Raw genomic sequence first — 12,847 nt, forward strand, 5'->3', positions numbered from 1 at the left:
CATTGAGCTTTTTTTTGCAGTTTTATATAGCACGAACTTGACCACAAGGTATTAAAGCGCTTTACATGAGCACCAGTTGCATTACAGTCTGACACATACATGTATCATTGTTTTTAGGCAGGGGGAGATAACGTAATTTGCCCAGAATCACAAGATGTTTGGACCTCTCGCCAGACTCGAACCTGGTTCCCCTGCTTCAAAATCGTCCGCTTTAGCCGTTAAGCCACATGCGCACATAACAATAAAATACGGGCAGCGGCAGAAAACAATATCCTCTGAAGCTTGTTAAATAAAGGTGTTAATGGGCGTCTCTGCATAATAAGCTTTGTCTTTATTAAGGAATACAAATTGTTAAGCGTACTGCCTGCGAAATAACTGCCTTGTATCGGTCGGGAATGAGCGCGCAGACACTAGTCATTTCTCTAGGAATATTGGAGGACTCACATAATTTACATGATTTAACCAGCAGGATATAATGTTGATAAAAGCACTTGCCATAGGGGGCGTGGCTTGCCGAGCCAAGATGGTGGACCCCTCCACCATCCGCCCATAATCCTTACCTTAAACGGGCCATCGGGACCTGACATCTGCTGCTCAGTCGGCGCGGTACTCCGGGCGGCACGACCGGGAGTGCAGAACATTATACCGGGCCCCCTGCTGCAGCGGACCGGCCTGCCGTATCCCGTGGACAAGATGGCGGCTCCCTTCCACTAAGTGTGGCACTGGCAGACTCTTGGAGTGCTCTGCGGGTCGTGACCTCTGGCCCTCGTGAGCTGGGGAGCTCCTCGAGGGCGACAGCCAGATCGAGAGCGGCTGGCGGCCTTTGGTGGTGCTGGGCGCCTTCTTTCTGCCTCCTGGGCCTTGAGCCGGCGCTGAAGGTGGTGGGCCGGAAGTGGGGCGATCCGGCGGCCTCCCTCGGAGGTGAGGGACCGCAGGGCTATTGCATCCTGAATTGAGAAGGGATCCTCCACGCCTTCCCATTCCCAAGCATTTTAGTTTGGTTGCTTACTCATTGGTTTGTTGGTAAGGCGACAGATGCTTCCGTTCCTGAAGTATAGCAGGGGTGGGATGGGGGGAGCTCTTTCTTCAATTTTGTATTTTTTGCTTTTTAGTTCTGTCCCACCAGCACTCACAAAGCACCCTGGCGTGCACCCGTTAAGACAAGCAGACCGGACCTCCCCTTTCGGACTTGTAGTCCCAATGCTATACCAAACATGTCTGACACACCTTTAGTAAGCGCCCCTCTGCGCATCATGGCCTGGAACATTAATGGCCTCTTGGACCGCTTTAAATGCATGGCTGTCCTCAGATATGCGCAGCGCCTAGGGGCGGATATCCTACTCTTACAAGAAACTAACTTGCTGGGTAATCACTGCCCCTTTTTAACGCGTTACGGCTATGACAGAGCGTGGCATTCGGGGTTAACTCGGGGTTCCCGAGGGGTGGCAATCCTGGTGAAACGCTCCCTCCGCTCCCTCCCCCTTGTGACTGTCCAGACGTCTCTTGATGCCCAGGGCACTTTCGTAGCCCTTAGTGGCACACTAAATGGTTACCCGCTTAATTTGGTGTCCCTTTACTCTCCTCCCTCGATGCGGATGACGACCCTAGCTAAGTCTGTTGACCTCCTGGCGTCCCTGCCCCTGGGTCCCACATTCCTTGGGGGCGACTTTAACGTGGTGTCATCAACCGACCGCGACACGACCGGTCCACCATCCCCTGGTAGAATCGCATAAACCAAACAGCTGAGGGCTTGGTCCACATCACTGGGTCTATGCGACACCTGGCGGATATGGCACCCGCACTCTAAATGATTCACACATACCTCAGCGGCACACCACACACAGGTACAGGTACAATCCGAGAGGTATTTCTGACCACTCCCCAGTGATGATCCGTACAGGTCCCCCCCCCCCGCCTCTATCCGGCAAACGTGGAGGCTAAATGCCTGGTTCCTTCTGGACAAGGACTTTCGGAGGGTTGTGAGGCGAGAACTGGCCCAGTGCTTTCTCTCTAACAAAGGATCCATGTCCTCCCCAGGCATCCTGTGGGAGGCGGGCAAGGCCACGATTAGGGGTGTCGCCAAGGGCCAGCTCAAGCTTCAACAACAAACCCAATTGGAACAAATTACTTCACGGGAGGCGCAGGCCCTGCGCCTTGAAGGTGCCTCGGCCCGATCCCCAGATGCTTCCGATACAAGCCTCCTTACCCGGCTCAGGTCACAGATCAAACAGCTGTCGCAGGATGCGGCCAAACTTCTTTGGCGCTCCTCCGTGGCCAGGGTATATGGGTGGGGCGATAAGAATGGCTCACTCCTTTACCGCCTTGCTACATACCCAAGGGCGAACCGTATAATCCCCGAGATAGCGGCACCAGACGGTTCAGTGGAGATGGCGTAGGCCATTGCCTCCTACTATCGCCGATTATATGAGGCTCGAGCCCCAACCCTGTCCCTTGTGAACCTGATGGACATGGAGGGCGGCTGCCTTCCGAGTGTAGACTCCACTACTCAAGCCGATCTAGACCGCCCCATTACCCATGAGGAGATTGGAGAAGCGATCGCTCTCATTTCCTCTGGAAAGACACCGGGCCCAGATGGTCTTCCTCAAGAATATTATGCTCACTATCGTGATGTTCTCATCCTTCACCTTGCTGAATTGTTTCGCGAAGCTGTGGAAAAAGGCTCCTTCCCTCAGGAGACAGACATAGCCACCATTGTGGTCCTTACGAAATCCCAGCCCCCCTCACCGCGGTGCACAGATTATCGCCCCATCTCCCTCATTAACACCGAAGTCAAACTTTTCGCGACAATCCTTGCCCAGCGGCTCAAACCCCACCTGTCTACGTTGGTCCACCCCGATCAATGTGGGTTTATGCCCTTACGCGGCACCCGACACTTTCTTCGCAGACTGCATTCCGCCTAGACCCATCACCACCTCCTCACCCCATATCTGGTGCTTCTCCTGGTGGACTTCGAGAAGGACTTCGATTCAGTGGATTGAGGGTTCCTTCGGGACGTTCTTGACATGATGGGACTCGGTCCTCGCTTTCGGGCCATGGTCAAGTTTCTATACGCCCTCTCGAGGGCTCGTGTCCTGGTAAACGGAGCCCTGTCAGAGTCCTTCTCGGTCTGCAGGGGGACAAGGCAGGGTTGTCCCCTTTCACCCCTGCTTTTTGCTTTGGTGATGGAGCCCCTGATGCGGTCATGCGACTGGATGCGGGGATGGGAGTGGCCCAGCGCCGAACCAGATAAAATCGCCCTCTACGCGGACGACGTCCTCATCTACTTAGCAGACCTGGCCCGGTCCGGCCCACATTGTCTTCGTATCCTGCAATCCTTCGAACTGGCCTCGGGCCTCCGTGTGAATCCCGACAAATCGGTCCTGGTCCTGGTTCCCCTACACCTCTCCCGTGAATGCTTCGACTGGCAATCCGATATACCCCTGCGCCGGCAGTCCTTCAAATGGGGATCTGGGTGACCTTACTACCCAAGCTTAGCTGGGCCCTCCACTGGTGAAACGAGCCAAGGCGGACCTCCAGAAGTGGCAGTCGCTGCCCCTTAACCCCATGGGAAGGGTGGCTCTTTTTAAGATGATGGTGCTTCCCCGCTTTCTCTACATGCTTCAGAACACCCTGTGTGTTTTCCCCGGACCTGGTTCCGCGAGCTCGATGGCATGGCCAGCAAGTTCTTGTGGGGGAGAGGACGGTCCAAACTGGCGCTCAGTATTTGCAGGATCCCTTTGTTCGATGGGGGTTTGGGGATGACTCACCTTTATTTATACTATCTAGCCACGCGACTTCTCTCCATACATGACTGGTTCAATGGGGGATGGTCCAATCCGGCCTACAGGCTCGAGCTGGGGGAGCTGGGCCTCACCAGAATCCAGTCCTTTCTGTATGGGACCCCAAGTCCTTCCTGTCTGCCGGAGGTGACGCGCTCAGTGTTACTGGCCTGGCGGACGGCATTGCGGCATACCAGATGAACGCACACACTGACCCAATGTACACCCCTGTGGCACGGGACCTGGCTCAAAGAAGTGAACAGGCTTTGGGGCTTTGGGGCTTGGGACCTCACAGGTATCACGCAATTGGGTGACGTTTGGGTGGGGGATCACATGCGCTCCTTCGTCAATCTCTAAACCAGATACTCACTGCACCACTCTCAATTCTTTAGATACCTACAACTACGACATGCCCTACGCTCGCACCTCACAACAGGTACACGGCTTCCGGATCACAGTCCGCCTGAAGCCCAGATTATGTTTGGGGACCTGGGGAAAGGTGGCATTTCCCGCATTTACCGTGCACTGATCAACAATACCCCAACTTCACTGGACCGACTGCGGGCACAATGGGAGGACTGGGTGGGGCCCTTGGATGAGCAGGACTGGCGTGACGCTCTTATGGCCCCCAGAACGGTCACCGCATCTGCCATATTGCGCCTGGTGCAGCTCTATTATTTACATGCTGCATACCTCACCCCGGTACGCCTTCATCGGGCAGGGCTCAGTCCGTCTTCAGCCTGTACTAGTTGTGGCCATGACCGCGCTGACTTCCTTCACATGGTTTGGGCCTGCCCCAACCTGGCGGGATTCTGGAGGGGCGTCGAGGAAGAACTAACCGAGGTCATAGAATGGGGGGTTCCCTATGACCCGAAACCCACGATCCTGGGCATCACTGATGGGTTGGACAGGTCTCGTAACGAGAAATTGTTTTTCACTACAGCTATGGTGGTAGCTAATAGAGACATTGCGGCCTCCTGGAGATGCCCTGAACCCCCAAATGTGGGGCGATGGCGGACTGGTGTGGATTGGTGCACCACACAGGAGAAAGTCATGTATGTGGCACGTGGGTACCCCAAGAAATATCATAGAGTTCGGTGGAAGTGGTTGGGGGGGAGGTCTAGTCGTAAGGGGATTGTCTGATTCCATCCCATTTTGTTTTTATTCCCGTCTGTACATTGGGTAACGAGAATTTATGCATGTAATCCTAGACTATTAAGATATGGTGCTGAATGGCTGGTGCATTCCTTTTGTAAACCAATAAAAATGTGTTTATAAAAAAAAAAGCACTTGCCATATCAGCGAGGCCCTGCTTGTTATAGTTCCATGACACTATTATTCAGGCATTGGCGGGCTCCGGCCGTGTCACGGTTCTCTGCAATAACACTTTTATTAATTGCGCTACTTCTGGGAAGAGTCACAGAGAGGTGAATTTATCACCAACTCTCCGTGGTAGGCCTGGGGCTGGAAGTAATGCAGCTGGCAACTGAAATGCGGCTGAGTCTCAACACTCCGCCACTTGATTCCACTTCAAGGTGACATTCAGATTTAGTTTTTTGCAAGTTTCCTCCTTCCACAGAAGTGCCTGGTGCCGCGGGTCGGGGTGAATTAGTGGGTACCGGTAGACGCTTTCTGTCAGCAGGGAGGAGGCCAGCGAATGCAAGCTCGGCACGCACACATTCAAGTCCACGGATTTCTAAAAAAAACATTTAAAGACCTGGCTCTGTCTTTGCAATATCACGGTGTCCGTTTTTCTTCACAAAGTTGAAGCAACGAAACATGGCTGCCAAGGCATCAGACTGCTTATGTGCGCCAATTTCAGAATTTCGGTGTACTTATGAGTGACATTTCAACCACTATCAATGAGTGACTTTCTCGCTAGCAAAATCAAGCTGCTGTGACCGGGGCACAAGTCCTAAACAAGCTGGAGTCTCCAATACCAAAAGAACAAGTGGGGGGAGTGCGGCCGGGTGCAGGAACGCACAGCGTTTCCCTTGCGGGAGCGAGCGCGATAATTGCTACCATATGGCGCAGCTCGCTCCCGCAAGGGAATTGCCAAACATGCACGCGTTGCCATTCAAAGCAATGCAACGCGTGCACGTTTTTAGGGCAAAAACGGAATCGATTACATGAGGTCCTCTCCTATGCAGCGCATGCGCGCTGCGTAGGCAAGACCTAAACATGGTCATATCGAACAATAAACAATCCACAATCCTCAGAAAAATTAACAACATAATGTGACAAAAACAGCAATCCAATAGCATTATCCTATATAAAGACTAAATGTCATCAACCTGCCATGCAGCTCATCTCCTGCCCTACATTTGTGCCTGTCCTATATTTTCATCTATGCACTTTTTCAGATCAGAATCTTGGAGTACCGCTGACTGTTTACCTCAGCTGTGCTATTACAAAGGGATGGTGGTGGGAAACATCTCAAAACATCTCACAACTATCAAATGTTTCATTGATGGGGAGTCCTCACCTCTGCGTTCTTCATAGACATGAAACATTCTTTCACAATGGCTTGCGATATTCCGTAGTCTAGGTCTGGACCAGGGGCAGAGATTATGTTAGTGTCTTAAAAGTAGAATCCGCTGAGCAATCAGCTGTCCTGAGGATGTCCTCCACCTTACTCCCTGGAAGAAACGCATTAGAGGCCACAGCTCCAGCGCCAAATGTGCTTCAGAAATAAAAACATCCAAGGCAGGCTCCTGCAGCCCCCGCCTGACTTAATGAAATCAATAACCGTTGAGCCTCGTGGGTGTGAAGTCCCTTGTAGTGTTTGCATAGGTTGTGGACATCTGAAAAACTTAAATGTGAAACCAGGTGGGTGTTGGTTTTGGTTCTCCTGAATATTACTCCAGTGAAAGAAAACACCATTCCATATCGATCTAACTCCCAAGATCCTGTTGCACAAACCCAGATATAACCACATATTGGAAGTTGTCCGACACCTCCTTCTTGGAAAGATCCTTAATCAGAAGACAAGTCTGAAACAATTTTAAAACATGTCTTGCAATCCCACAGGAGTATACTTAGATTTCCATGGGTTTGACAACACAGTCCTCCTCAGAAGCTTGCAGACCCATGGATGTCCTCCCACTGGGCCAAAAGAGCCAATCTGAAAACATTACCTGTTTAGTATGCCTTATCCGCTGTTAAATGGAGCAAGAAATTCAAAGCAGCAACCACATCTGTCTCCGATGGGTTGAGAGTCATTTAGATGCACAACCCCACCACCCTTTCCAGCTGGACTGGGATTTCTTGTTAGTACCATGGTTTCTTTAATGAAAAATATGATCGGTTGAAAAACTCCTAAGACCCTGCCAGTGTCCTCCAAAACCATCTTCATTGATAGTCGCAGTGACCCCTAATGCACCATCGGGTGATATTTTCTTCAGACAACTCCTGAGGGTCATCTAAAAGTGGAGAATAAAGACTAGAGAATCCCAAGAAAGCTGCAGATGAGCTGGAAACCAAGGGGCATATCAACAACAACCGGCGATAATTATCTCTAAGCGCACTTAGCGCTAGGATAATTATCGCCGGCTAGCGTGAATTTTTATCGCTGAGATAGCGTGCTATTAGCAACGCTTATCTCAATAGCGATAAAAATCCTCACGCTAACAGGCTAACGTGAGATTATCGCTGGAAACCCAGCGATAATCTCACGTTACCTTGTTGATAGGGACAGGCAAACTTAGCCATGATATCCTCCTTCCATAGGATATCATGGCTAAGTCAGAAAAATACCAGACGTAAAAAAGCAGCGTTAAGCGCGGTTAGCGCTGCTTTTTTTGTCTCTAACAGGGTTAGCGACATTCTTGATAATAGGAGAAATGTCGCTTAGCGACATTTCTCCTATTACTTTACTCTGGAACGCCCCCTTTGCATCTCATTAGAGATGCAAGGGGAAGCGTAGAGTAAAAGGGTGCTAACATGCAAATTTGCATGTTAGCACCCTGTTGTTGATAGGGCACTAGTTTTATCTCTCCTTTTTTGGCTTTGAAAGCCAAAAAAGCAGAGATAAAGCCGTTGTTGATATGCCCCCAAGCTTGTTACCTTGGCATTACCGATACTAGACCCATTTTCAACCTTCTTGCATTGAACACCACCAATGGGATCATCGCAAATGAAGAGAAAGAATAACTGATCTTTCGCTCCAATCCCGGAAGAACACATCTAACCCTGTCACCTGTGGATCTGACTCCCCCTGAAGAGGGACCACCTCTGCCCCCAGTTTTGATTCAGGTATTTGCATAGTCTTGCGCAGTCGACTCCTACGAATCTGTCCCTGTGTTTCTGCTGTTTGGATTTTTGCTGGCGCAGTGACTTTAAGATCAATACCCCCCGTCTTGTCTGTAGAGAACTGCCAGGTTCAAGCTTTAACCTGAATCTCTGCCTCGATAAACCTTATGCATGTTCCACATGGTTGTGAATATAAACCTGCACTGGTGAAGGCTCACACAGGACACTTTTTTTCAGACTGAGGGGCAGATTTATCAATGACTTGCATCGCACTTGTGCCAGGCAACGGGGTGCAAGAGCGACGCAACTCTTAAGTTAGATTTATCAGGCCAAGCAAGGCTACCTTGCATGGCCCTGCATGACTTGATAAATCTAGAGTAACGTAACCCAAATCGCTGAGTTGCGTTACTCTGCCCCAGGGAGGCGTTCCATGGGTGGAGCATGGGTGTTCCCACGCATCCATAGGTGGAGCGTGGGTGTTCCCACTCATTCATGGGTGGAGCGTGGGTGTTCCCACGCATCCATGGGTGGAGCGTGGGTGTTCCCACACATCCACCCATGGATCTTGCCACATTCTCAGATTTATCATTACTGGTAGACTTGGGAATGCATCAAAATGCAACGTCTTCCCAGGTGGGATGTAACAAGGAGAAATATCTTTATTTCTCCTTTATTTTCCACTTTCTGAATGTGTTGTATTCTGCAGCACACATAGAAAGAGAAAAATATCTCATAAGGTTGATTTTATACAAGAAGGAGCCCTTTCAAGCACAAAAACAATCCTGCATGCAACGCAGACACCCGTGCACCACGGCGCAAGGGTGCCTGCATTAGCACTAGAAAGCACATAGAAAGCAGGAATCTCATATTTTCATTGAAATTCTCCAGCTAGAACCTAATATTTCATATTTTCATTTGAAGATCTCCAGCTAAAATTTCATATTTCCATTGAAGTTCTCCAGCTAGAATCTCATATTTTCATTGAAGTTCTCCAGCTAGAATCTCACATTTTCATTGAAGTTCTCCAGTTAGTGCCTCCTATTTTCATTGAAGTTCTTTAGCTAGAATCTCCTATTTCCCTTGAAGTTCTCCAGCTAGAGCCTCCTATTTTCATTGAAGTTCTCCAGCTAGAACCTCCTATTTCCAATGAAGTTCTCCAGCTAGAACCTCCTATTTTCATTGAAGTTCTCCAGCTAGAGCCTCCTATTTCCAATGAAGTTCTCCAGCTAGAACCTCCTATTTCCAATGAATTTCTACAACTAGAACCTCCTAATTTCATTGAAGTTCTCCAGCTAGAGCCTCCTATTTCCATTGAAGTTCTCCAGCTAGAGCCTCCTATTTCCATTGAAGTTCTCCAGCTAGAACCTCCTATTTCCAATGAAGTTCTCCAGCTAGAGCCTCCTATTTTCATTGAAGTTCTCCAGCTAGAACCTCATTACTTCATTACAGCCCTTGTGGTGAGGAGGGGCTCCAGCTTGTGCAGCTTACTGAACCTAACATATCTTATTCTCACAAGATAATGATGTCTCTTCTCACCTCTGTCCTCTTACCTTGCCTGTACAGTCAAGCCCGGCCACCCTGAGAATCTGCACATGCAGAGGCTGCAGCCAGGACAGTTTCATATCAACTGGACATATCCATCTTCCTGGGCGAGACCTCACACCTACTTCCCTCTGCTGTTCCACCTTGACCTGCAGTTCAACAACAATAAGGTGAGTAGTACAGTAGGTGGTGACTTAGGTTCAGAGTACTTGCTAGCGCTACCCACCACCAAACACCAGAACAATACCATGGATCCACCTTGAATAATGCCCTTTATAGATCATGTTTTATTCTAAATGGTTAGAGCTAACAGCCTTTCTGTGGTTGCAAGAATCTTGCTGGCTGGGCAGCGCGCCAGACTGCATCCACAGATGTAGGTATCAATGAGCACCGTATTACATAAACACGGTGCATCCCTGCCCTTTGACTTTGGCATAGGGCAGTGCAGCAAAGCGCTTATGCCAAAATCCCATAAATGAGGGTCTAGAACTGAGCAACAACGCAATACTCAGAAAAGGAATGTCCTGGAAGTCTTCCAAATAAATGAAGAAAGAGTGGAACAATACCATAACATGTCTACACCAGTTTTAACCCAAAGATACATTTTTAATAACAACACCAAAGTGTAAGTTTACCTTTGTGAAACTGTGCAGTGTTAATAAAACATCTATACTGTGCTTGTTTGTAAGACAATACCATTCATTATTAGTGAAGTACATTCTGACTAGTACTTGCTACATGCACACAGTTTTCCTTCTGACTAAACCCTCTTTTTAAAGTATGGGCGTTTATTCAATTGTATTGATTTATTCTGATAAAACCAATTGAATCACATGTCATTACATCACTTCATTATGGGTCTGCGTTAAAAAAGTAACACAATCCCAAGGCATCTGGGACTCCATCTTCAACCCACACCTAGGCCTAGGCGCCGGAAGCAGAGGGGCTGGGGGTGCTGCAGAGATAACCGTGCTGGAGTTCAGAAGGTGAATACTTGATACCTTTAACATTTTTATTAGGTCTCGCCTGGCGAACGCAGCGCGAAGCGCTGCTATCGCCAGCGAGATCTATTGTTGCTGACTTGCCTTGGAAGGGGGACAGGAGATGTGCACGCGCAGGCTTTTGGCGGATTTGAGTTGGTGTACGTGCCTACAGCCACGCGGCGTGCACATCTCCTGTCCCTCTTCCCTCGCAAGCCAGCATTTAGTTTCACTTTCGACATATGGAGAATCCCACTCACCCGGTCTGCGGGGGGAATCCTTCTGAACGGCGGCTTCCGGAGCACTCCAGCTCCACTACTGCCAGCACGACGCGGGGCTCTCTCCTTATGCATGGGAGCCCCGCACTGCTATATGCCGCTCTTCACCCGGGCCCCCTCCTGGGACCCGGGACTTCAGCTCCCACACCGGCTGCACGCGAAAGTGACAGGTACTGCGCATGCGCGGGCAGCCCTCGCCTCCCAGGTCTCCTCCCCAGCCCGGAGCTGCTTTCTGTTTTGCTTGTTTCTTTTGTGTTCTGTCCCCTTCATCTTTATTTATCTTCATTTTCTAAATCTATATCATTTTCTTGTGAGAGCTGTCACTTTCAACGTGTTGAATTTCGAAGTGGTAGTTTCTCAGTGTCCATGTAGAACAGGAAATGCGATGAATAGAGAATATGAGGTGAGGTCCGGTGTTGCATACTACCACTATTAAAAGCATATCAATGGAAATCAAATCCCTTGCACTTTAGAAATGCAATAAACCTTGGCTTATAAACCACAAATGAGAGAATACATGTATTTTCCTAATCTTGCACACTTTAACTATTAATTAACAGTGATGGTATATATGATATACGTTCGAAAACAATGCCAATCAACTCAGATATGCGAAAGGATAAACGTAATCAGGTATGATTAATATATGATATATTTAAAAGTAGAGTGTTTGTTCATAGAAATACGATTTTACAACAGCACTACAGCTTCACGTAGAAAACCTCATTTTAGCCATATACAAGAGCTAATAATAGGTAATCTTGATGGGCGATGCATGATGTGTGCTCAGCAGCATGGAGCGCTCCGCGTTGTTAATAATGCATGCTTTATGTAAAGAAGTGCTTTCCACACTCCATGCTGGTTTAACAGCAGATGTAATGGATGGCCTGCATTAAATACATATCCCGGTTGCAAATTACTTTTTGCACTAATCTCATTCTCAGGAAAAGTAAACACAAACTGAATGATGCAGGAAACCATCCATCCTTAGTTTAAAACCGAATAAACATACAAATGACTTTCGCTTCAGCAGTCTACTCCGAGCCAGTGAGGGTGTTGTTTTCTGCGTGATGCAATCCATTGTGAGAGAGCCCTGTCCAGGCAGGGGTATTGTACACTTCTTTCTCTTGTGATATGTAGAAATACAATACCGCCGATGGATAGCGCTATTCTATATCTAGGGAAATCGATAAAAGTTCATTTTCTTTCTCAGGGTTTTTTTTTAACATTCATGTGATACTGATCAACACAATAATGGGCCAGACGTTGCATGATGTGTTTCAGTGAGGCAAACGGGGAGCAAAGGTGTGATAGTGCCTGAATACTTGGATTGGTGGGAAACTCGTATTTTAAATTACATTCCTCTAAATTGATAACGCAAAAACAAACTATACTTTAAATCACGCAAGAAGATGGTAGTGGGATTTTCAAAACATGCACTGGCAAAGTTAGAAGGTCTGGGATACCTTTGGTGAAAGGATTGTATTGGCTGGATGTTTGATAAAGCCTTCCACCCCAGAGCAATGTCATCAAAATCTTGGCCGTTTTGCCACATTTGCATCATCACTCAATAATCCCACGTGCATGCTCGGATTTGCGCTATTGCCCAGCAGGGTGGCATTATTAATTTGACCATTCTTGTCTTTTCCCAGTTGGCTGCAAATTGGGGGAGGAGGGAGGGAGGCTTCTTTCACAGCTGGATGGGGCTGCCACGTCTCATTAATGAAGGAGCCATGGCTCAGCTCTAGTCGGGACCTTCTCTCCTGGGGTGCAAGTTGAAAAATGTTTCTGCAGGGGCTGATTTTGTTGTCCACTTGTCGAACCCTGTTAACCAGGAGTGGCAGAAGAGCAACCATTTGCCCTCTATGCAGTGAAGAGTCCACCCAGGGGAAACAGAGGATAAACACAAAGGAATGGCCAATATACTACTGGTCATGGTAAATGCTCTAAGGAGTCCACTTAGGAGTGGTAGAGAGGTGCCCGTGGTAATGGAATGGAATGCTGTAAAGGAGCCTCT

The 12,847-nt window shown here is 48.6% G+C and overlaps 1 protein-coding gene across 1 annotated transcript in view; it reads left to right on the forward strand.

Annotated features, from left to right (window-relative positions):
• Positions 1–12,847, forward strand: part of LOC146863459 (interleukin-12 subunit beta-like) — a 72,685-nt gene that overhangs the window by 47,291 nt on the left and 12,547 nt on the right. The window contains exon 6 of the mRNA XM_085643176.1: positions 9,594–9,742. Within this exon, the coding sequence (XP_085499302.1) occupies positions 9,594–9,742 (149 nt within the window). The remainder of the gene's footprint in view (positions 1–9,593; positions 9,743–12,847) is intronic.

Source organism: Triturus cristatus, chromosome 2_2 (genome assembly GCF_964204655.1).
Source record: "Triturus cristatus chromosome 2_2, aTriCri1.1, whole genome shotgun sequence".
Taxonomy (NCBI): Eukaryota; Metazoa; Chordata; class Amphibia; order Caudata; family Salamandridae; genus Triturus; species Triturus cristatus.